The 22,680-nt window shown below is 53.7% G+C and overlaps 1 protein-coding gene and 1 long non-coding RNA gene across 3 annotated transcripts in view; one reads left to right on the top strand and one right to left on the bottom strand.

Annotated features, from left to right (window-relative positions):
- Window positions 1–13,117, top strand: part of LOC141167164 (uncharacterized) — a 74,962-nt gene extending 61,845 nt beyond the window's left edge. The window contains exon 3 of the long non-coding RNA XR_012251406.1: window positions 11,123–13,117. This is a non-coding gene — a long non-coding RNA (uncharacterized lncRNA). The remainder of the gene's footprint in view (window positions 1–11,122) is intronic.
- The window catches only part of LOC141167163 (insulin receptor substrate 1-like), a 135,423-nt gene continuing 124,700 nt past the window's right edge, over window positions 11,958–22,680 (bottom strand). For both annotated transcript variants that reach the window (XM_073654565.1, XM_073654564.1), the window contains exon 5: window positions 11,958–13,143. In XM_073654565.1, the coding sequence (XP_073510666.1) occupies window positions 13,136–13,143 (8 nt within the window). In that variant the 3' untranslated portion in view covers window positions 11,958–13,135. The remainder of the gene's footprint in view (window positions 13,144–22,680) is intronic.

Below are 22,680 nucleotides of genomic sequence, written 5' to 3' on the forward strand. Positions count from 1 at the left end.
CTGCAGGGGGGGGGTCATAGCTCCCTTCTGTCTGTATCACTCTGCAGGGGGTGAGGTCATAGCTCCCTTCTGTCTGTATCACTCTGCAGGGGGTGGGGTCATAGCTCCCTTCTATCTGTATCACTCTGCAGGGGGTGGGGTCATAGCTCCCTTCTATCTGTATCACTCTGCAGGGGGTGAGGTCATAGCTCCCTTCTATCTGTATCACTCTGCAGGGGGTGAGGTCATAGCTCCCTTCTATCTGTATCACTCTGCAGGGGGTGAGGTCATAGCTCCCTTCTGTCTGTATCACTCTGCAGGGGGTGAGGTCATAGCTCCCTTCTATCTGTATCACTCTGCAGGGGATGAGGTCATAGCTCCCTTCTGTCTGTATCACTCTGCAGGGGGTGGGGTCATAGCTCCCTTCTGTCTGTATCACTCTGCAGGGGGTGAGGTCATAGCTCCCTTCTGTCTGTATCACTCTGCAGGGGGTGGGGTCATAGCTCCCTTCTATCTGTATCACTCTGCAGGGGGTGAGGTCATAGCTCCCTTCTGTCTGTATCACTCTGCAGGGGGTGAGGTCATAGCTCCCTTCTATCTGTATCACTCTGCAGGGGGCGGGGTCATAGCTTCCTTCTATCTGTATCACTCTGCAGGGGGTGGGGTCATAGCTCCCTTCTGTCTGTATCACTCTGCAGGGGGTGGGGTCATAGCTCCCTTCTGTCTGTATCACTCTGCAGGGGGTGGGGTCATAGCTTCCTTCTATCTGTATCACTCTGCAGGGGGTGGGGTCATAGCTCCCTTCTGTCTGTATCACTCTGCAGGGGGTGAGGTCATAGCTCCCTTCTGTCTGTATCACTCTGCAGGGGGTGAGGTCATAGCTCCCTTCTGTCTGTATCACTCTGCAGGGGGCGGGGTCATAGCTCTCTTCTGTCTGTATCACTCTGCAGGGGGCGGGGTCATAGCTCCCTTCTGTCTGTATCACTCTGCAGGGGGTGAGGTCATAGCTCCCTTCTGTCTGTATCACTCTGCAGGGGGTGAGGTCATAGCTCCCTTCTGTCTGTATCACTCTGCAGGGGGTGAGGTCATAGCTCCCTTCTATCTGTATCACTCTGCAGGGGGCGGGGTCATAGCTCCCTTCTGTCTGTATCACTCTGCAGGGGGTGGGGTCATAGCTCCCTTCTATCTGTATCACTCTGCAGGGGGTGAGGTCATAGCTCCCTTCTATCTGTATCACTCTGCAGGGGGCGGGGTCATAGCTCCCTTCTGTCTGTATCACTCTGCAGGGGGTGGGGTCATAGCTCCCTTCTGTCTGTATCACTCTGCAGGGGGTGGGGTCATAGCTCCCTTCTGTCTGTATCACTCTGCAGGGGGTGAGGTCATAGCTTCCTTCTGTCTGTATCACTCTGCAGGGGGTGGGGTCATAGCTCCCTTCTGTCTGTATCACTCTGCAGGGGGTGAGGTCATAGCTCCCTTCTGTCTGTATCACTCTGCAGGGGGTGAGGTCATAGCTCCCTTCTGTCTGTATCACTCTGCAGGGGGTGGGGTCATAGCTTCCTTCTGTCTGTATCACTCTGCAGGGGGTGAGGTCATAGCTCCCTTCTGTCTGTATCACTCTGCAGGGGGTGAGGTCATAGCTCCCTTCTGTCTGTATCACTCTGCAGGGGGTGGGGTCATAGCTCCCTTCTATCTGTATCTCTCTGCAGGGGGTGAGGTCATAGCTACCTTCTATCTGTATCACTCTGCAGGGGGCGGGGTCATAGCTCCCTTCTGTCTGTATCACTCTGCAGGGGGTGAGGTCATAGCTCTCTTCTATCTGTATCACTCTGCAGGGGGTGGGGTCATAGCTCCCTTCTGTCTGTATCACTCTGCAGGGGGTGGGGTCATAGCTCCCTTCTGTCTGTATCACTCTGCAGGGGGTGAGGTCATAGCTCTCTTCTATCTGTATCACTCTGCAGGGGGTGGGGTCATAGCTCCCTTCTGTCTGTATCACTCTGCAGGGGGTGAGGTCATAGCTCTCTTCTGTCTGTATCACTCTGCAGGGGGTGAGGTCATAGCTCTCTTCTGTCTGTATCACTCTGCAGGGGGTGGGGTCATAGCTCCCTTCTGTCTGTATCACTCTGCAGGGGGTGAGGTCACAGCTCCCTTCTGTCTGTATCACTCTGCAGGGGGTGAGGTCACAGCTCCCTTCTATCTGTATCACTCTGCAGGGGGTGAGGTCACAGCTCCCTTCTGTCTGTATCACTCTGCAGGGGGTGAGGTCACAGCTCCCTTCTGTCTGTATCTCTCTGCAGGGGGTGGGGTCATAGCTCCCTTCTATCTGTATCACTCTGCAGGGGGTGGGGTCATAGCTCCCTTCTGTCTGTATCACTCTGCAGGGGGCGGGGTCATAGCTCCCTTCTGTCTGTATCACTCTGCAGGGGGTGGGGTCATAGCTCCCTTCTGTCTGTATCACTCTGCAGGGGGTGAGGTCATAGCTCCCTTCTGTCTGTATCACTCTGCAGGGGGTGGGGTCATAGCTCCCTTCTGTCTGTATCACTCTGCAGGGGGTGAGGTCATAGCTCCCTTCTATCTGTATCACTCTGCAGGGGGTGAGGTCATAGCTCCCTTCTGTCTGTATCACTCTGCAGGGGGTGAGGTCATAGCTCCCTTCTGTCTGTATCACTCTGCAGGGGGTGAGGTCATAGCTCCCTTCTGTCTGTATCTCTCTGCAGGGGGTGGGGTCATAGCTCTCTTCTGTCTGTATCTCTCTGCAGGGGGTGGGGTCATAGCTCCCTTCTGTCTGTATCACTCTGCAGGGGGTGAGGTCATAGCTCCCTTCTGTCTGTATCACTCTGCAGGGGGTGGGGTCATAGCTCCCTTCTATCTGTATCACTCTGCAGGGGGTGGGGTCATAGCTCCCTTCTGTCTGTATCTCTCTGCAGGGGGCGGGGTCATAGCTCCCTTCTGTCTGTATCACTCTGCAGGGGGTGGGGTCATAGCTCCCTTCTGTCTGTATCACTCTGCAGGGGGTGGGGTCATAGCTCCCTTCTGTCTGTATCACTCTGCAGGGGGTGAGGTCATAGCTCCCTTCTGTCTGTATCACTCTGCAGGGGGTGGGGTCATAGCTTCCTTCTGTCTGTATCACTCTGCAGGGGGCGGGGTCATAGCTTCCTTCTGTCTGTATCACTCTGCAGGGGGTGAGGTCATAGCTCCCTTCTATCTGTATCTCCCTGCTGGGGGGGGTCATAGCTTCCTTCTATCTGTATCACTCTGCAGGGGGTGGGGTCATAGCTCCCTTCTGTCTGTATCACTCTGCAGGGGGTGGGGTCATAGCTCCCTTCTATCTGTATCTCTCTGCAGGGGGTGGGGTCATATCTCCCTTCTGTCTGTATCACTCTGCAGGGGATGGGGTCATAGCTCCCTTCTGTCTGTATCACTCTGCAGGGGGCGGGGTCATAGCTCCCTTCTATCTGTATCACTCTGCAGGGGGTGAGGTCATAGCTCTCTTCTGTCTGTATCACTCTGCAGGGGGTGGGGTCATAGCTCCCTTCTATCTGTATCACTCTGCAGGGGGCGGGGTCATAGCTCCCTTCTGTCTGTATCACTCTGCAGGGGGTGAGGTCATAGCTCCCTTCTATCTGTATCTCCCTGCAGGGGGGGGTCATAGCTCCCTTCTGTCTGTATCTCTCTGCAGGGGGTGGGGTCATAGCTTCCTTCTGTCTGTATCACTCTGCAGGGGGCGGGGTCATAGCTCTCTTCTGTCTGTATCACTCTGCAGGGGGTGGGGTCATAGCTCCCTTCTGTCTGTATCACTCTGCAGGGGGTGGGGTCATAGCTTCCTTCTGTCTGTATCACTCTGCAGGGGGTGGGGTCATAGCTCTCTTCTGTCTGTATCACTCTGCAGGGGGTGGGGTCATAGCTCTCTTCTGTCTGTATCACTCTGCAGGGGGTGAGGTCACAGCTCCCTTCTGTCTGTATCACTCTGCACGGGGTGGGGTCATAGCTCCCTTCTATCTGTATCACTCTGCAGGGGGTGAGGTCATAGCTCCCTTCTGTCTGTATCACTCTGCAGGGGGTGGGGTCATAGCTCCCTTCTGTCTGTATCACTCTGCAGGGGGTGAGGTCACAGCTCCCTTCTGTCTGTATCTCTCTGCAGGGGGTGGGGTCATATCTCCCTTCTGTCTGTATCACTCTGCAGGGGGTGGGGTCATAGCTCCCTTCTGTCTGTATCACTCTGCAGGGGGTGAGGTCATAGCTCCCTTCTATCTGTATCACTCTGCAGGGGGTGAGGTCATAGCTCCCTTCTGTCTGTATCACTCTGCAGGGGGTGGGGTCATAGCTCCCTTCTATCTGTATCACTCTGCAGGGGGTGAGGTCATAGCTCCCTTCTGTCTGTATCACTCTGCAGGGGGTGAGGTCATAGCTCCCTTCTGTCTGTATCACTCTGCAGGGGGTGAGGTCATAGCTCCCTTCTGTCTGTATCACTCTGCAGGGGGTGAGGTCATAGCTCCCTTCTGTCTGTATCACTCTGCAGGGGGTGAGGTCATAGCTCCCTTCTATCTGTATCACTCTGCAGGGGGTGAGGTCATAGCTCCCTTCTGTCTGTATCACTCTGCAGGGGGCGGGGTCATAGCTCCCTTCTATCTGTATCACTCTGCAGGGGGCGGGGTCATAGCTCCCTTCTGTCTGTATCACTCTGCAGGGGGCGGGGTCATAGCTCCCTTCTATCTGTATCACTCTGCAGGGGGCGGGGTCATAGCTCCCTTCTATCTGTATCACTCTGCAGGGGGTGAGGTCATAGCTCCCTTCTGTCTGTATCACTCTGCAGGGGGTGAGGTCATAGCTCCCTTCTGTCTGTATCACTCTGCAGGGGGCGAGGTCATAGCTCCCTTCTGTCTGTATCACTCTGCATGGGGCGGGGTCATAGCTCCCTTCTATCTGTATCACTCTGCAGGGGGCGGGGTCATAGCTCCCTTCTGTCTGTATCACTCTGCAGGGGGTGAGGTCATAGCTCCCTTCTGTCTGTATCACTCTGCAGGGGGCGGGGTCATAGCTCCCTTCTGTCTGTATCACTCTGCAGGGGGCGGGGTCATAGCTCCCTTCTGTCTGTATCACTCTGCAGGGGGTGGGGTCATAGCTCCCTTCTGTCTGTATCACTCTTCAGGGGGTGGGGTCATAGCTCCCTTCTGTCTGTATCACTCTGCAGGGGGTGGGGTCATAGCTCCCTTCTGTCTGTATCACTCTGCAGGGGGTGAGGTCATAGCTCCCTTCTGTCTGTATCACTCTGCAGGGGGCGGGGTCATAGCTCCCTTCTGTCTGTATCACTCTGCAGGGGGTGAGGTCATAGCTCCCTTCTGTCTGTATCTCTCTGCAGGGGGTGGGGTCATAGCTCCCTTCTGTCTGTATCACTCTGCAGGGGGTGAGGTCATAGCTCCCTTCTGTCTGTATCACTCTGCAGGGGGCGGGGTCATAGCTCCCTTCTGTCTGTATCACTCTGCAGGGGGCGGGGTCATAGCTCCCTTCTGTCTGTATCACTCTGCAGGGGGCGGGGTCATAGCTCCCTTCTGTCTGTATCACTCTGCAGGGGGCGAGGTCATAGCTCCCTTCTATCTGTATCACTCTGCAGGGGGCGGGGTCATAGCTCCCTTCTATCTGTATCACTCTGCAGGGGGTGGGGTCATAGCTCCCTTCTGTCTGTATCACTCTGCAGGGGGTGAGGTCATAGCTCCCTTCTGTCTGTATCTCTCTGCAGGGGGTGGGGTCATAGCTCCCTTCTGTCTGTATCACTCTGCAGGGGGCGGGGTCATAGCTCCCTTCTATCTGTATCACTCTGCAGGGGGTGAGGTCATAGCTCCCTTCTGTCTGTATCACTCTGCAGGGGGCGGGGTCATAGCTCCCTTCTATCTGTATCACTCTGCAGGGGGTGTGGTCATAGCTCCCTTCTATCTGTATCACTCTGCAGGGGGCGGGGTCATAGCTCCCTTCTGTCTGTATCACTCTGCAGGGGGTGAGGTCATAGCTCCCTTTTGTCTGTATCACTCTGCAGGGGGTGAGGTCATAGCTCCCTTCTATCTGTATCACTCTGCAGGGGGCGGGGTCATAGCTCCCTTCTGTCTGTATCACTCTGCAGGGGGTGAGGTCATAGCTCTCTTCTATCTGTATCACTCTGCAGGGGGTGGGGTCATAGCTCCCTTCTATCTGTATCACTCTGCAGGGGGTGAGGTCATAGCTCCCTTCTGTCTGTATCACTCTGCAGGGGGTGGGGTCATAGCTCCGTTCTGTCTGTATCACTCTGCAGGGGGTGAGGTTATAGCTCCCTTCTGTCTGTATCACTCTGCAGGGGGTGGGGTCATAGCTCCCTTCTGTCTGTATCACTCTGCAGGGGGTGAGGTCATAGCTCCCTTCTGTCTGTATCACTTTGCAGGGGGTGGGGTCATAGCTCCCTCCTATCTGTATCACTCTGCAGGGGGTGGGGTCATAGCTCCCTTCTGTCTGTATCACTCTGCAGGGGGTGGGGTCATAGCTCCCTTCTATCTGTATCACTCTGCAGGGGGCGGGGTCATAGCTCCCTTCTGTCTGTATCACTCTGCAGGGGGTGAGGTCACAGCTCCCTTCTGTCTGTATCACTCTGCAGGGGGTGAGGTCATAGCTCCCTTCTATCTGTATCACTCTGCAGGGGGCGGGGTCATAGCTCCCTTCTATCTGTATCACTCTGCAGGGGTGAGGTCATAGCTCCCTTCTGTCTGTATCACTCTGCAGGGGGTGAGGTCATAGCTCCCTTCTGTCTGTATCACTCTGCAGGGGGTGAGGTCACAGCTCCCTTCTATCTGTATCACTCTGCAGGGGGTGGGGTCATAGCTCCCTTCTGTCTGTATCACTCTGCAGGGGGTGAGGTCATAGCTCCCTTCTGTCTGTATCACTCTGCAGAGGGTGAGGTCATAGCTCCCTTCTGTCTGTATCACTCTGCAGGGGGTGAGGTCATAGCTCCCTTCTATCTGTATCACTCTGCAGGGGGTGGGGTCATAGCTCCCTTCTATCTGTATCACTCTGCAGGGGGTGGGGTCATAGCTCCCTTCTGTCTGTATCACTCTGCAGGGGGTGAGGTCATAGCTCCCTTCTGTCTGTATCACTCTGCAGGGGGTGGGGTCATAGCTCCCTTCTGTCTGTATCACTCTGCAGGGGGTGAGGTCATAGCTCCCTTCTGTCTGTATCACTCTGCAGGGGGTGGGGTCATAGCTCCCTTCTGTCTGTATCACTGCAGGGGGCGGGGTCATAGCTCCCTTCTGTCTGTATCACTCTGCAGGGGGTGGGGTCATAGCTCCCTTCTGTCTGTATCACTCTGCAGGGGGTGGGGTCATAGCTCCCTTCTATCTGTATCACTCTGCAGGGGGTGAGGTCACAGCTCCCTTCTGTCTGTATCACTCTGCAGGGGGTGAGGTCATAGCTCTCTTCTATCTGTATCACTCTGCAGGGGGTGAGGTCATAGCTCTCTTCTATCTGTATCACTCTGCAGGGGGTGAGGTCACAGCTCCCTTCTGTCTGTATCACTCTGCAGGGGGTGAGGTCACAGCTCCCTTCTGTCTGTATCACTCTGCAGGGGGTGAGGTCATAGCTCCCTTCTATCTGTATCACTCTGCAGGGGGTGAGGTCATAGCTCCCTTCTGTCTGTATCACTCTGCAGGGGGTGAGGTCACAGCTCCCTTCTGTCTGTATCACTCTGCAGGGGGTGAGGTCATAGCTCTCTTCTATCTGTATCACTCTGCAGGGGGTGAGGTCACAGCTCCCTTCTGTCTGTATCACTCTGCAGGGGGTGAGGTCACAGCTCCCTTCTGTCTGTATCACTCTGCAGGGGGTGAGGTCACAGCTCCCTTCTGTCTGTATCACTCTGCAGGGGGTGAGGTCACAGCTCCCTTCTGTCTGTATCACTCTGCAGGGGGCGGGGTCATAGCTCCCTTCTGTCTGTATCACTCTGCAGGGGGTGGGGTCATAGCTCCCTTCTATCTGTATCACTCTGCAGGGGGTGAGGTCATAGCTCTCTTCTATCTGTATCACTCTGCAGGGGGTGGGGTCATAGCTCCCTTCTATCTGTATCACTCTGCAGGGGGCGGGGTCATAGCTCCCTTCTGTCTGTATCACTCTGCAGGGGGTGAGGTCATAGCTCCCTTCTATCTGTATCACTCTGCAGGGGGTGAGGTCATAGCTCTCTTCTATCTGTATCACTCTGCAGGGGGCGGGGTCATAGCTCCCTTCTATCTGTATCACTCTGCAGGGGGCGGGGTCATAGCTCCCTTCTGTCTGTATCACTCTGCAGGGGGCGGGGTCATAGCTCCCTTCTGTCTGTATCACTCTGCAGGGGGTGGGGTCATAGCTCCCTTCTATCTGTATCACTCTGCAGGGGGTGAGGTCACAGCTCCCTTCTGTCTGTATCACTCTGCAGGGGGTGGGGTCATAGCTCCCTTCTGTCTGTATCACTCTGCAGGGGGTGGGGTCATAGCTCCCTTCTGTCTGTATCACTCTGCAGGGGGCGGGGTCATAGCTCCCTTCTATCTGTATCACTCTGCAGGGGGTGGGGTCATAGCTCCCTTCTGTCTGTATCACTCTGCAGGGGGTGGGGTCATAGCTCCCTTCTGTCTGTATCACTCTGCAGGGGGTGAGGTCATAGCTCCCTTCTGTCTGTATCACTCTGCAGGGGGGGGTCATAGCTCCCTTCTGTCTGTATCACTCTGCAGGGGGCGGGGTCATAGCTCCCTTCTGTCTGTATCACTCTGCAGGGGTTGAGGTCATAGCTCCCTTCTGTCTGTATCACTCTGCAGGGGGTGAGGTCATAGCTCCCTTCTGTCTGTATCACTCTGCAGGGGGTGAGGTCATAGCTCCCTTCTATCTGTATCACTCTGCAGGGGGTGAGGTCATAGCTCCCTTCTGTCTGTATCACTCTGCAGGGGGCGGGGTCATAGCTCCCTTCTATCTGTATCACTCTGCAGGGGGTGGGGTCATAGCTCCCTTCTGTCTGTATCACTCTGCAGGGGGTGAGGTCATAGCTCCCTTCTGTCTGTATCACTGTGCAGGGGGTGAGGTCATAGCTCCCTTCTGTCTGTATCTCTCTGCAGGGGGTGGGGTCATAGCTCCCTTCTGTCTGTATCACTCTGCAGGGGGCGGGGTCATAGCTCCCTTCTGTCTGTATCACTCTGCAGGGGGTGGGGTCATAGCTCCCTTCTATCTGTATCACTCTGCAGGGGGTGAGGTCACAGCTCCCTTCTGTCTGTATCACTCTGCAGGGGGTGGGGTCATAGCTCCCTTCTGTCTGTATCACTCTGCAGGGGGTGAGGTCATAGCTCCCTTCTATCTGTATCACTCTGCAGGGGGTGGGGTCATAGCTCCCTTCTATCTGTATCACTCTGCAGGGGGTGGGGTCATAGCTCCCTTCTGTCTGTATCACTCTGCAGGGGGCGGGGTCATAGCTCCCTTCTGTCTGTATCACTCTGCAGGGGGTGGGGTCATAGCTCCCTTCTATCTGTATCACTCTGCAGGGGGTGGGGTCATAGCTCCCTTCTATCTGTATCACTCTGCAGGGGGCGGGGTCACAGCTCCCTTCTGTCTGTATCACTCTGCAGGGGGCGGGGTCATAGCTCCCTTCTGTCTGTATCACTCTGCAGGGGGTGGGGTCATAGCTCCCTTCTGTCTGTATCACTCTGCAGGGGGTGGGGTCATAGCTCCCTTCTGTCTGTATCACTCTGCAGGGGGTGGGGTCATAGCTCCCTTCTATCTGTATCACTCTGCAGGGGGTGGGGTCATAGCTCTCTTCTGTCTGTATCTCTCTGCAGGGGGCGGGGTCATAGCTCCCTTCTGTCTGTATCTCTCTGCAGGGGGTGGGGTCATAGCTCCCTTCTATCTGTATCACTCTGCAGGGGGTGAGGTCATAGCTCCCTTCTGTCTGTATCACTCTGCAGGGGGTGGGGTCATAGCTCCCTTCTATCTGTATCACTCTGCAGGGGGTGGGGTCATAGCTCCCTTCTGTCTGTATCACTCTGCAGGGGGTGGGGTCATAGCTCCCTTCTGTCTGTATCACTCTGCAGGGGGTGGGGTCATAGCTCTCTTCTGTCTGTATCTCTCTGCAGGGGGTGGGGTCATAGCTCCCTTCTGTCTGTATCACTCTGCAGGGGGTGAGGTCATAGCTCCCTTCTGTCTGTATCTCTCTGCAGGGGGTGGGGTCATAGCTCCCTTCTATCTGTATCACTCTGCAGGGGGTGAGGTCATAGCTCCCTTCTGTCTGTATCACTCTGCAGGGGGTGAGGTCATAGCTCCCTTCTGTCTGTATCACTCTGCAGGGGGTGAGGTCATAGCTCCCTTCTATCTGTATCACTCTGCAGGGGGTGGGGTCATAGCTCCCTTCTGTCTGTATCACTCTGCAGGGGGTGGGGTCATAGCTCCCTTCTGTCTGTATCACTCTGCAGGGGGGGGTCATAGCTCCCTTCTGTCTGTATCTCTCTGCAGGGGGTGGGGTCATAGCTCCCTTCTGTCTGTATCACTCTGCAGGGGGTGGGGTCATAGCTCCCTTCTATCTGTATCTCTCTGCAGGGGGCGGGGTCATAGCTCCCTTCTGTCTGTATCACTCTGCAGGGGGTGGGGTCATAGCTCCCTTCTGTCTGTATCACTCTGCAGGGGGTGAGGTCATAGCTCCCTTCTGTCTGTATCACTCTGCAGGGGGTGAGGTCATAGCTCCCTTCTGTCTGTATCACTCTGCAGGGGGTGGGGTCATAGCTCCCTTCTGTCTGTATCACTCTGCAGGTGGTGAGGTCATAGCTCTCTTCTGTCTGTATCACTCTGCAGGGGGTGAGGTCATAGCTCCCTTCTGTCTGTATCACTCTGCAGGGGGTGGGGTCATAGCTCCCTTCTGTCTGTATCACTCTGCAGGTGGTGAGGTCATAGCTCTCTTCTGTCTGTATCACTCTGCAGGGGGTGGGGTCATAGCTCCCTTCTATCTGTATCACTCTGCAGGGGGTGAGGTCATAGCTCCCTTCTGTCTGTATCACTCTGCAGGGGGTGAGGTCATAGCTCCCTTCTGTCTGTATCTCTCTGCAGGGGGCAGGGTCACAGCTCACTGTCTGTATCCCCCTGCAGGGGGCGGGGCTGGCTGTTAACTGACTGTGTCTTCTGGTTTCAGGTGTTTGGTTGTTTCCGTCTCCAGACTCCGCCGCCCATCATGTCTTCCTGTGTGTTTCCGTCTGCTTATGAGGACGATCTCTGTGGCGAAGGAGAAGTTCTGGGGGAACCTATAAATAAGGGGGAAGTTGTGGCTGGACCCTTGCTGCAGTCTGAAGACAGGGTGGTCCCGCAGTGTCTCCCTTCCCCTGTATGGGGGTCTCCTGCAGCCCCTCCCCCAGCATGTGGGTCTCCTGCGGCCACTCCCCCAGCATGGGGGTCTCCTGCGGCCCCTCCCCCAGCATGGGGGTCTCCTGCGGTCCCTCCCCCAGCATGGGGGTCTCCTGCGGTCCCTCCCCCAGCATGGGGGTCTCCTGCGGCCCCTCCTCCAGCATGGGGGTCTCCTGCGGCCCCTTCCCCCCTCCTGTACTCTGCATCAGAGCTGCAGGCGGCGTGTGGGCTGCTGTGGTTATCATCCCTGACCCCTGTGCACATTACATCCTAAGCTCCGCCCACTTGTACATTTTTTTATGTCTACCATCTTTGTGCCCCCCGTCCTAGAGTGTCCACTCCGGGGTGTGGGCCGCAGACACGAGATGAGGGTGTTTGATGCAGTATGAGGTCACCTCACAGCACCCCCCGCAGGCTGTGGCAGGAGATTGCTCCTCAGGGGCGGGAAGAAAAATACAAGTAAGGAAAGTGAATAGAACTTCCTAGAAGCATCTCGTGCTGTTATCTGCTCTGCGGGACGGACCCCGGCCGTGGTCTCCAGCCGCAGTGTACGCCCTGCGCTCATTACTGAGTACAATATGGCGGCACGTGCCGCGGTGCGACGCACAGAAGACGCGGGCGCCGGATGCGTTCAGACACTTTATTATTAGCTTATACATTGCAGTTTTCCTGTGAGTTGGGCAGCAGCCATTTTGTTTTCAGCCCTACATGAAGGCGGGCGCTTAGGCGTTGCCATGGAGATAATCTACAAACAAACACAGGACAACAAGCTTATGGCGACGAGCATTCTCATTGGCTCAGATTTTTGGAATGTTCCATTTACACCCAATATAAGAGGGGGAGGGAGACCGGCTGATGTTAGCGGTGTCGTCCCCCCCCTCCCGCTATTAGAAATGGCGCAGCTTTACTCCCTGATATATCGCGGCCTCCGTAACGTAATAAAACTCCAGCTTATAATACTCTACGTATAATCTCTATATATTACATCATCTCTATAAACTTCTAGTCATAGATTTCATTATTTCCCAAAACAGACAGAGAACACAGATCCGCCCCCCATACGCGCGCTACCGGCGGCCATTTTGTAGATGAAGGTGCCATTGAGTCAAGTCACTCGTACCTCGCGGTAACGTCATCAGCACCTGGTAAAGCACCTAGCGGCTTCCCATCACAAAATGGCCGCCACCCTGTGCGTTTTTGCCCCGGCGGTGGCAGAAGTACCACAAACACAAATGAGGTTTTGTCAGATTTTGGCATTTGGTAACAACACTGTAGATCTGGGATTGGTTCCACGCGTCTGACTCCGCCCCCAGCGCAGAAACCACGAGAGCAGCCATTTTGTGGTCTTCAGATACGTCGTACCTATGGAGTTTTGAGGTTTTTTTGGTGCCCAGATGCCATTTTGTTATCATCGATAGCATAAGGCGGCCATTTTGGCAATGGAGCAGTAGCCGAGGTTTTTTTTTTTTTATTATTATTTCCCCCTTTAAGAACACAAAATGGCTTCCTCCGCCGTGTGACTTTTCCTGGATCATCATCGTCTGGTCGTGTCAGGGGTTAATGTTCTCATTAACGTCTTTGACCTTGATGCTGACGGTGTCTCGTCGCCGTCCCGGTTGCTATGGCGACTGTTCTGCGGTTCATGTTGAAAGGCACATTAATATTAGATTTACGTCCAGTCCTGAAATTTTTGTGTCACGTGTGAGATGCGAGAAGTCGACAAAGTGCAATTAGTAACGGACATTGTGCGGCTGCGGCGAGGGTGGCGGCATCGGCATCATCATCATCATCATCGCGCCGCCGCTCAACATTCTGTGGAAAATAAGAAAGAAAAAAACAAAAGTATTAAAAAATATCAATTATTTTATCTGTAATATCACAAATTCCGGCCGACCCGACCGCTCCGGGCACGATGTGACTGTAAAGGAGAACATGACTCCCAATCGAGGTCAGCGGGGCGGGTCATGTGACGTCTGATCCGCCTCCCGGACCCCTCACGATCCTCGCTTCGCCCCCTCCTCTCGCCCGGACGCTTCGCCCCCTCCTCTCGCCCGGACCACTCACAATCCTCGCTTCGCCCCCTCCTCTCGCCCGGACCACTCACAATCCTCGCTTCGCCCCCTCCTCTCGCCCGGACGCTTCGCCCCCTCCTCTCTCTCCCGGACGCTTCGGCCCCTTCTCTCTCTCCCGGACGCTTCGGCCCCTTCTCTCTCTCCCGGACGCTTCGGCCCCTTCGGCCCCTTCTCTCTCTCCCGGACGCTTCGCCCCTCCTCTCTCTCCCGGACGCTTCGCCCCCTCCTCTCTCTCCCGGACGCTTCGCCCCCTCCTCTCTCTCCCGGACGCTTCGCCCCCTCCTCTCTCTCCCGGACGCTTCGCCCCCTCCTCTCTCGCTCGGACGCTTCGCCCCCTCCTCTCTCGCCCGGACGCTTCGCCCCCTCCTCTCTCGCCCGGACGCTTCGCCCCCTCCTCTCTCGCCCGGACGCTTCGCCCCCTCCTCTCTCTCCCGGACGCTTCGCCCCCTTCTCTCTCTCCCGGACGCTTCGCCCTTCTCTCTCTCCCGGACGCTTCGCCCCCTCCTCTCTCTCTCGCCCGGACGCTTCGCCCCCTTCTCTCTCTCCCGGACGCTTCGCCCCCTCCTCTCGCCCGGACCCCTCACAATCCTCGCTTCGCCCCCTCCTCTCTCCCGAACGCTTCGTCCCCTCCTCTCTCCCGGACGCTTCGGCCCCTCCTCTCTACCGGACGCTTCGCCCCCTTCTTTCTCTCCCGGATGCTTCGCCCCCTCCTCTCTCCCGGACGCTTCGCCCCCTTCTTTCTCTACCGGACGCTTCGCCCCCTTCTTTCTCTCCCGGACGCTTCGCCCCCTTCTTTCTCTCCCGGACGCTTCGCCCCCTTCTTTCTCTCCCGGACGCTTCGCCCCCTTCTTTCTCTCCCGGACGCTTCGCCCCCTCCTCTCTCGCCCGGACGCTTCGCCCCCTTCTCTCTCTCCCGGACGCTTCGCCCCCTCCTCTCTCTCCCGGACGCTTCGCCCCCTCCTCTCTCGCCCGGACGCTTCGCCCCCTCCTCTCTCGCCCGGACGCTTCGCCCCCTCCTCTCTCGCCCGGACGCTTCGGCCCCTCCTCTCTACCGGACGCTTCGCCCCCTTCTTTCTCTCCCGGATGCTTCGCCCCCTCCTCTCTCCCGGACGCTTCGCCCCCTTCTTTCTCTACCGGACGCTTCGCCCCCTTCTTTCTCTCCCGGACGCTTCGCCCCCTTCTTTCTCTCCCGGACGCTTCGCCCCCTTCTTTCTCTCCCGGACGCTTCGCCCCCTTCTTTCTCTCCCGGACGCTTCGCCCCCTTCTTTCTCTCCCGGACGCTTCGCCCCCTTCTTTCTCTCCCGGACGCTTCGCCCCCTTCTTTCTCTCCCGGACGCTTCGCCCCCTCCTCTCTCTCCCGGACGCTTCGCCCCCTTCTCTCTCTCCCGGACGCTTCGCCCCCTCCTCTCTCTCCCGGACGCTTCGCCCCCTCCTCTCTCGCCCGGACGCTTCGCCCCCTCCTCTCTCGCCCGGACGCTTCGCCCCCTCCTCTCTCGCCCGGACGCTTCGCCCCCTCCTCTCTCGCCCGGACGCTTCGCCCCCTCCTCTCTCTCCCGGACGCTTCGCCCCCTTCTCTCTCTCCCGGACGCTTCGCCCCCTCCTCTCGCCCGGACCCCTCACAATCCTCGCTTCGCCCCCTCCTCTCTCCCGAACGCTTTGTCCCCTACTCTCTCCCGCACGCTTCGGCCCCTCCTCTCTACCGGACGCTTCGCCCCCTCCTCTCTCTCCCGGACGCTTCGCCCCCTCCTCTCTCGCCCGGACGCTTCGCCCCCTCCTCTCTCGCCCGGACGCTTCGCCCCCTCCTCTCTCGCCCGGACGCTTCGCCCCCTTCTCTCTCTCCCGGACGCTTCGCCCCCTCCTCTCGCCCGGACCCCTCACAATCCTCGCTTCGGCCCCTCCTCTCTCCCGAACGCTTCGTCCCCTCCTCTCTCCCGGACGCTTCGGCCCCTCCTCTCTACCGGACGCTTCGCCCCCTCCTCTCGCCCGGACCCCTCACAATCCTCGCTTCGCCCCCTCCTCTCTACCGGACGCTTCGCCCCCTTCTTTCTCTCCCGGATGCTTCGCCCCCTCCTCTCTCCCGGACGCTTCGGCCCCTCCTCTCTACCGGACGCTTCGCCCCCTTCTTTCTCTCCCGGACGCTTCGCCCCACATCACCGCCACTTGGGGTAGTGATCGGCCAGAAATAACTGCGCTTGTAGATGGAGGCGGCGCTGGCCTTTAACCCGGTGACATGATGGGGGAGGGGGAGAGGCTCCATCTGATAGGGATGTAAATGTCATGGGGGGCACGCGGGGGTCATTCACTGCGGGAGGCTATTGAGGACGGAGGCCCCTGTGAACCCGCAGCTGCCGCCGCCTCCCATCTGCCGCAGACATAAATATTCCTGACCTTATGAAAGTGACTCCGCGGCTCGTGTGTGAGGACGAAGCGTGGGACCGCGCAAAATGGACGTCGAAATATACCGAGAGGACGAGCGGCAGCGCGGAGGGTCTATGTACGTCCTCCCCGACTGACAGTCTAAGACAACCGCTACAGAAACATCAGACCTGTCTGCAAGGTGTCAACGACGTAGCAGAGCCGATACTGCTGTAACTAGAGTACATGTCTGCATGTAATGTAGTAGTGACCTGCAGTCCTATGTAACACCACAGTGATAACTCTCTGAGGACAGATAATGTAGTAGATGTCACCTGCAGTCCTATGTAACACCACTGACAACACAGTGATAACTCTCAGAGTACAGATAATGCAGTCCGATGTAGCATCCTCACATGCAGTACTAAGTGTTAGCTGAGCTCTACTACATCTGTAGTCGCTGTATACTACACAGGGGTAATCACAGGCAGCAGTGGAAGATAATTACATTACACAATAAGTGCCATCATGGAGTCTAATAACTGATGAGTGCAGGGGGTGCAAGGTCACAAAGAAAGCACAGTAATGGGGTCATGAGGACCCTCCGTATAATTACAATAAATTTTCAATGCCCCCGACCAATGATAAATAAAAACAGACATCACCAGAACTTCCAGACACTGAAAAGATATACAATAAATCCAAATATATCCTCAAATGCTATAAAAAGCTTTACACTACACCTCCATCCTGTCCTGTATCTACTATTCCTGTACTGTACACACAGCTCTACACTACACCTCCATCCTGTCCTGTATCTACTATTCCTGTACTGTTCACACAGCTCTACACTACACCTCCATCCTGTCCTGTATCTACTATTCCTGTACTGTACACACAGATCTACACTACACCTCCATCCTGTCCTGTATCTACTATTCCTGTACTGTACACACAGCTCTACACTACACCTCCATCCTGTCCTGTATCTACTATTCCTGTACTGTACACAGCTCTACACTACACCTCCATCCTGTCCTGTATCTACTATTCCTGTACTGTACACACAGCTCTACACTACACCTCCATCCTGTCCTGTATCTAGTATTCCTGTACTGTACACAGCTCTATACTACACCTCCATCCTGTCCTGTATCTACTATTCCTGTACTGTACACACAGCTCTACACTACACCTCCATCCTGTCCTGTATCTACTATTCCTGTACTGTACACAGCTCTACACTACACCTCCATCCTGTCCTGTATCTACTATTCCTGTACTGTACACACAGCTCTACACTACACCTCCATCCTGTTCTGTATCTACTATTCCTGTACTGTACACAGCTCTACACTACACCTCCATCCTGTCTTGTATCTACTATTCCTGTACTGTACACACAGCTCTACACTACACCTCCATCCTGTCTTGTATCTACTATTCCTGTACTGTACACAGCTCTATACTACACCTCCATCCTGTCCTGTATCTACTATTCCTGTACTGTACACAGCTCTACACTACACCTCCATCCTGTCCTTTATCTACTATTTCTGTACTGTACACAGCTCTACACTACACCTCCATCCTGTCCTGTATCTACTATTCCTGTACTGTACACACAGCTCTACACTACACCTCCATCCTGTCCTGTATCTACTATTCCTGTACTGTACACAGCTCTACACTACACCTCCATCCTGTCCTGTATCTACTATTCCTGTACTGTACACACAGCTCTACACTACACCTCCATCCTGTCCTGTATCTACTATTCCTGTACTGTACACACAGCTCTACACTACACCTCCATCCTGTTCTGTATCTACTATTCCTGTACTGTACACACAGCTCTACACTATACCTCCATCCTGTCCTGTATCTACTATTCCTGTACTGTATACAGCTCTACACTACACCTCCATCCTGTCCTGTATCTACTATTCCTGTACTGTACACACAGCTCTACACTACACCTCCATCCTGTCCTGTATCTACTATTCCTGTACTGTACACACAGCTCTACACTACACCTCCATCCTGTCCCGTATCTACTATTCCTGTACTGTACACACAGCTCTACACTACACCTCCATCCTGTCCTGTATCTACTATTCCTGTACTGTACACACAGCTCTACACTACACCTCCATCCTGTCCTGTATCTACTATTCCTGTACTATACACAGCTCTACACTACACCTCCATCCTGTCCTGTATCTACTATTCCTGTACTGTATACACAGCTCTACACTACACCTCCATCCTGTCCTGTATCTACTATTCCTGTACTGGACACACAGCTCTACACTACACCTCCATCCTGTCCTTTATCTACTATTCCTGTACTGTACACACAGCTCTACACTACACCTCCATCCTGTCCTGTATCTACTATTCCTGTACTGGACACACAGCTCTACACTACACCTCCATCCTGTCCTCTATCTACTATTCCTGTACTGTACACACAGCTCTACACTACACCTCCATCCTGTCCTGTATCTACTATTCCTGTACTGGACACACAGCTCTACACTACACCTCCATCCTGTCCTGTATCTACTATTCCTGTACTGTACACACAGCTCTACACTACACCTCCATCCTGTCCTGTATCTACTATTCCTGTACTATACACAGCTCTACACTACACCTCCATCCTGTCCTGTATCTACTATTCCTGTACTGTACACACAGCTCTACGCTACACCTCCATCCTGTCCTGTATCTACTATTCCTGTACTGTACACACAGCTCTACACTACACCTCCATCCTGTCCTGTATCTACTATTCCTGTACTATACACAGCTCTACACTACACCTCCATCCTGTCCTGTATCTACTATTCCTGTACTGTACACACAGCTCTACACTACACCTCCATCCTGTCCTATATCTATTCCTGTACTGTACACAGCTCTACACTGCACCTCCATCCTGTCCTGTATCTACTATTCCTGTACTGTACACAGCTCTACACTACACCTCCATCCTGTCCTGTATCTACTATTCCTGTACTGTACACACAGCTCTACACTACACCTCCATCCTGTCCTGTATCTACTATTCCTGTACTGTACACACAGCTCTACACTACACCTCCATCCTGTCCTGTATCTACTATTCCTGTACTGTACACACAGCTCTACACTACACCTCCATCCTGTCCCGTATCTACTATTCCTGTACTGTACACAGCTCTACACTACACCTCCATCCTGTCCTGTATCTACTATTCCTGTACTGTACACACAGCTCTACACTACACCTCCATCCTGTCCTGTATCTACTATTCCTGTACTGTAAACAGCTCTACACTACACCTCCATCCTGTCCTGTATCTACTATTCCTGTACTGTACACAGCTCTACACTACACCTCCATCCTGTCCTGTATCTACTATTCCTATACTGTACACACAGCTCTACACTACACCTTCATCCTGTCCTGTATCTACTATTCCTGTACTGTACACACAGCTCTACACTGCACCTCCATCCTGTCCTGTATCTACTATTCCTGTACTGTACACACAGCTCTACACTGCACCTCCATCCTGTCCTGTATCTACTATTCCTGTACTGTACACACAGCTCTACAATACACCTCCATCCTGTCCTGTATCTACTATTCCTGTACTGTACACACAGCTCTACACTACACCTCCATCCTGTCCTGTATCTACTATTCCTGTACTGTACACACAGCTCTACACTGCACCTCCATCCTGTCCTGTATCTACTATTCCTGTACTGTACACACAGCTCTACACTACACCTCCATCCTGTCCCGTATCTACTATTCCTGTACTGTACACAGCTCTACACTACACCTCCATCCTGTCCTGTATCTACTATTCCTGCACTGTACACACAGCTCTACACTACACCTCCATCCTGTTCTGTATCTACTATTCCTGTACTGTACACAGCTCTACACTACACCTCCATCCTGTCCTGTATCTACTATTCCTGTACTGTACACAGCTCTACACTACACCTCCATCCTGTCCTTTATCTACTATTCCTGTACTGTACACACAGCTCTACACTACACCTCCATCCTGTCCTGTATCTACTATTCCTGTACTGTACACACAGCTCTACACTACACCTCCATCCTGTCCTGTATCTACTATTCCTGTACTGTACACAGCTCTACACTACACCTCCATCCTGTCCCGTATCTATTATTCCTGTACTGTACACAGCTCTACACTACACCTCCATCCTGTCCCGTATCTACTATTCCTGTACTGTACACACAGCTCTACACTACACCTCCATCCTGTCCTGTATCTACTATTCCTGTACTGTACACACAGCTCTACACTACACCTCCATCCTGTCCTGTATCTACTATTCCTGTACTGTACACACAGCACTACACTACACCTCCATCCTGTCCTGTATCTACTATTCCTGTACTGTACACACAGCTCTACACTACACCTCCATCCTGTCCCGTATCTACTATTCCTGTACTGTACACAGCTCTACACTACACCTCCATCCTGTCCTGTATCTACTATTCCTGCACTGTACACACAGCTCTACACTACACCTCCATCCTGTCCTGTATCTGCTATTCCTGTACTGTACACACATCTCTACACTACACCTCCATCCTGTCCTGTATCTACTATTCCTGTACTGTACACAGCTCTACACTACACCTCCATCCTGTCCTGTATCTACTATTCCTGTACTGTACACAGCTCTACACTACACCTCCATCCTGTCCTGTATCTACTATTCCTATACTATACACACATCTCTACACTACACCTCCATCCTGTCCTGTATCTACTATTCCTGTACTGTACACACAGCTCTGCACTACACCTCCATCCTGTCCTGTATCTACTATTCCTGTACTGTACACACAGCTCTACACTACACCTCCATCCTGTCCTGTATCTACTATTCCTGTACTGTACACACAGCTCTACACTACACCTCCATCCTGTCCTGCATCTACTATTCCTGTACTGTACACAGCTCTACACTACACCTCCATCCTGTCCTGTATCTACTATTCCTGTACTGTACACACAGCTCTACACTACACCTCCATCCTGTCCTGTATCTACTATCCCTGTACTGTACACACAGCTCTACACTACACCTCCATCCTGTCCTGTATCTACTATTCCTGTACTGTACACACAGCTCTACACTACACCTCCATCCTGTCCTGTATCTACTATTCCTGTACTGTACACACAGCTCTACACTACACCTCCATCCTGTCCTGTATCTACTATTCCTGTACTGTACACAGCTCTAACACTACACCTCCATCCTGTCCTGTATCTACTATTCCTGTATTATATACACAGCTCTACACTACACCTCCATCCTGTCCTGTATCTACTATTCCTGTACTGTACACACAGCTCTACACTACACCTCCATCCTGTCCTGTATCTACTATTCCTGTACTGTACACAGCTCTACACTACACCTCCATCCTGTCCTGTATCTACTATTCCTGTACTGTATACAGCTCTACACTACACCTCCATCCTGTCCTGTATCTACTATTCCTGTACTGTACACACAGCTCTACACTACACCTCCATCCTGTCCTGTATCTACTATTCCTGTACTGTACACACAGCTCTACACTACACCTCCATCCTGTCCTGTATCTACTATTCCTGTACTGTACACACAGCTCTACACTACACCTCCATCCTGTCCTGTATCTACTATTCCTGTACTGTACACAGCTCTACACTACACCTCCATCCAGTCCTGTATCTACTATTCCTGTACTGTACACACAGCTCTACACTACACCTCCATCCTGTCCTGTATCCATCCTGTCCTGTATCTACTATTCCTGTACTGTACACACAGCTCTACACTACACCCCCATCCTGTCCCGTATCTACTATTCCTGTACTGTACACAGCTCTACACTACACCTCCATCCTGTCCTGTATCTACTATTCCTGCACTGTACACACAGCTCTACACTACACCTCCATCCTGTCCTGTACACACATCTCTACACTCCACCTCCATCCTGTCCTGTATCTACTATTCCTGTACTGTACACAGCTCTACACTACACCTCCATCCTGTCCTGTATCTACTATTCCTGTACTGTACACAGCTCTACACTACACCTCCATCCTGTCCTGTATCTACTATTCCTGTACTGTACACACATCTCTACACTACACCTCCATCCTGTCCTGTATCTACTATTCCTGTACACACAGCTCTACACTACACCTCCATCCTGTCCTGTATCTACTATTCCTGTACTGTACACACAGCTCTACACTACACCTCCATCCTGTCCTGTATCTACTATTCCTGTACTGTACACACAGCTCTACACTACACCTCCATCCTGTCCTGTATCTACTATTCCTGTACTGTACACAGCTCTACACTACACCTCCATCCTGTCCTGTATCTACTATTCCTGTACTGTACACACAGCTCTACACCACACATCCATCCTGTCCCGTATCTACTATTCCTGTACTGTACACAGCTCTACACTACACCTCCATCCTGTCCCGTATCTACTATTCCTGCACTGTACACACAGCTCTACACTACACCTCCATCCTGTCCTGTATCTACTATTCCTGTACTGTACACACAGCTCTACACTACACCTCCATCCTGTCCTGTATCTACTATTCCTGTACTGTACACAGCTCTACACTACACCTCCATCCTGTCCTGTATCTACTATTCCTGTACTGTACACACAGCTCTACATTACACCTCCATCCTGTCCTGTATCTACTATTCCTGTACTGTACACACAGCTCTACACTACACCTCCATCCTGTCCTGTATCTACTATTCCTGTACTGTACACACAGCTCTACACTACACCTCCATCCTGTCCTGTATCTACTATTCCTGTACTGTACACAGCTCTAAC

Source organism: Phyllobates terribilis, unplaced genomic scaffold (assembly GCF_046119375.1).
Source record: "Phyllobates terribilis strain yellow unplaced genomic scaffold, ASM4611937v1 Scaffold_11__3_contigs__length_659146591, whole genome shotgun sequence".
In the NCBI taxonomy this organism is placed as follows: domain Eukaryota; kingdom Metazoa; phylum Chordata; class Amphibia; order Anura; family Dendrobatidae; genus Phyllobates; species Phyllobates terribilis.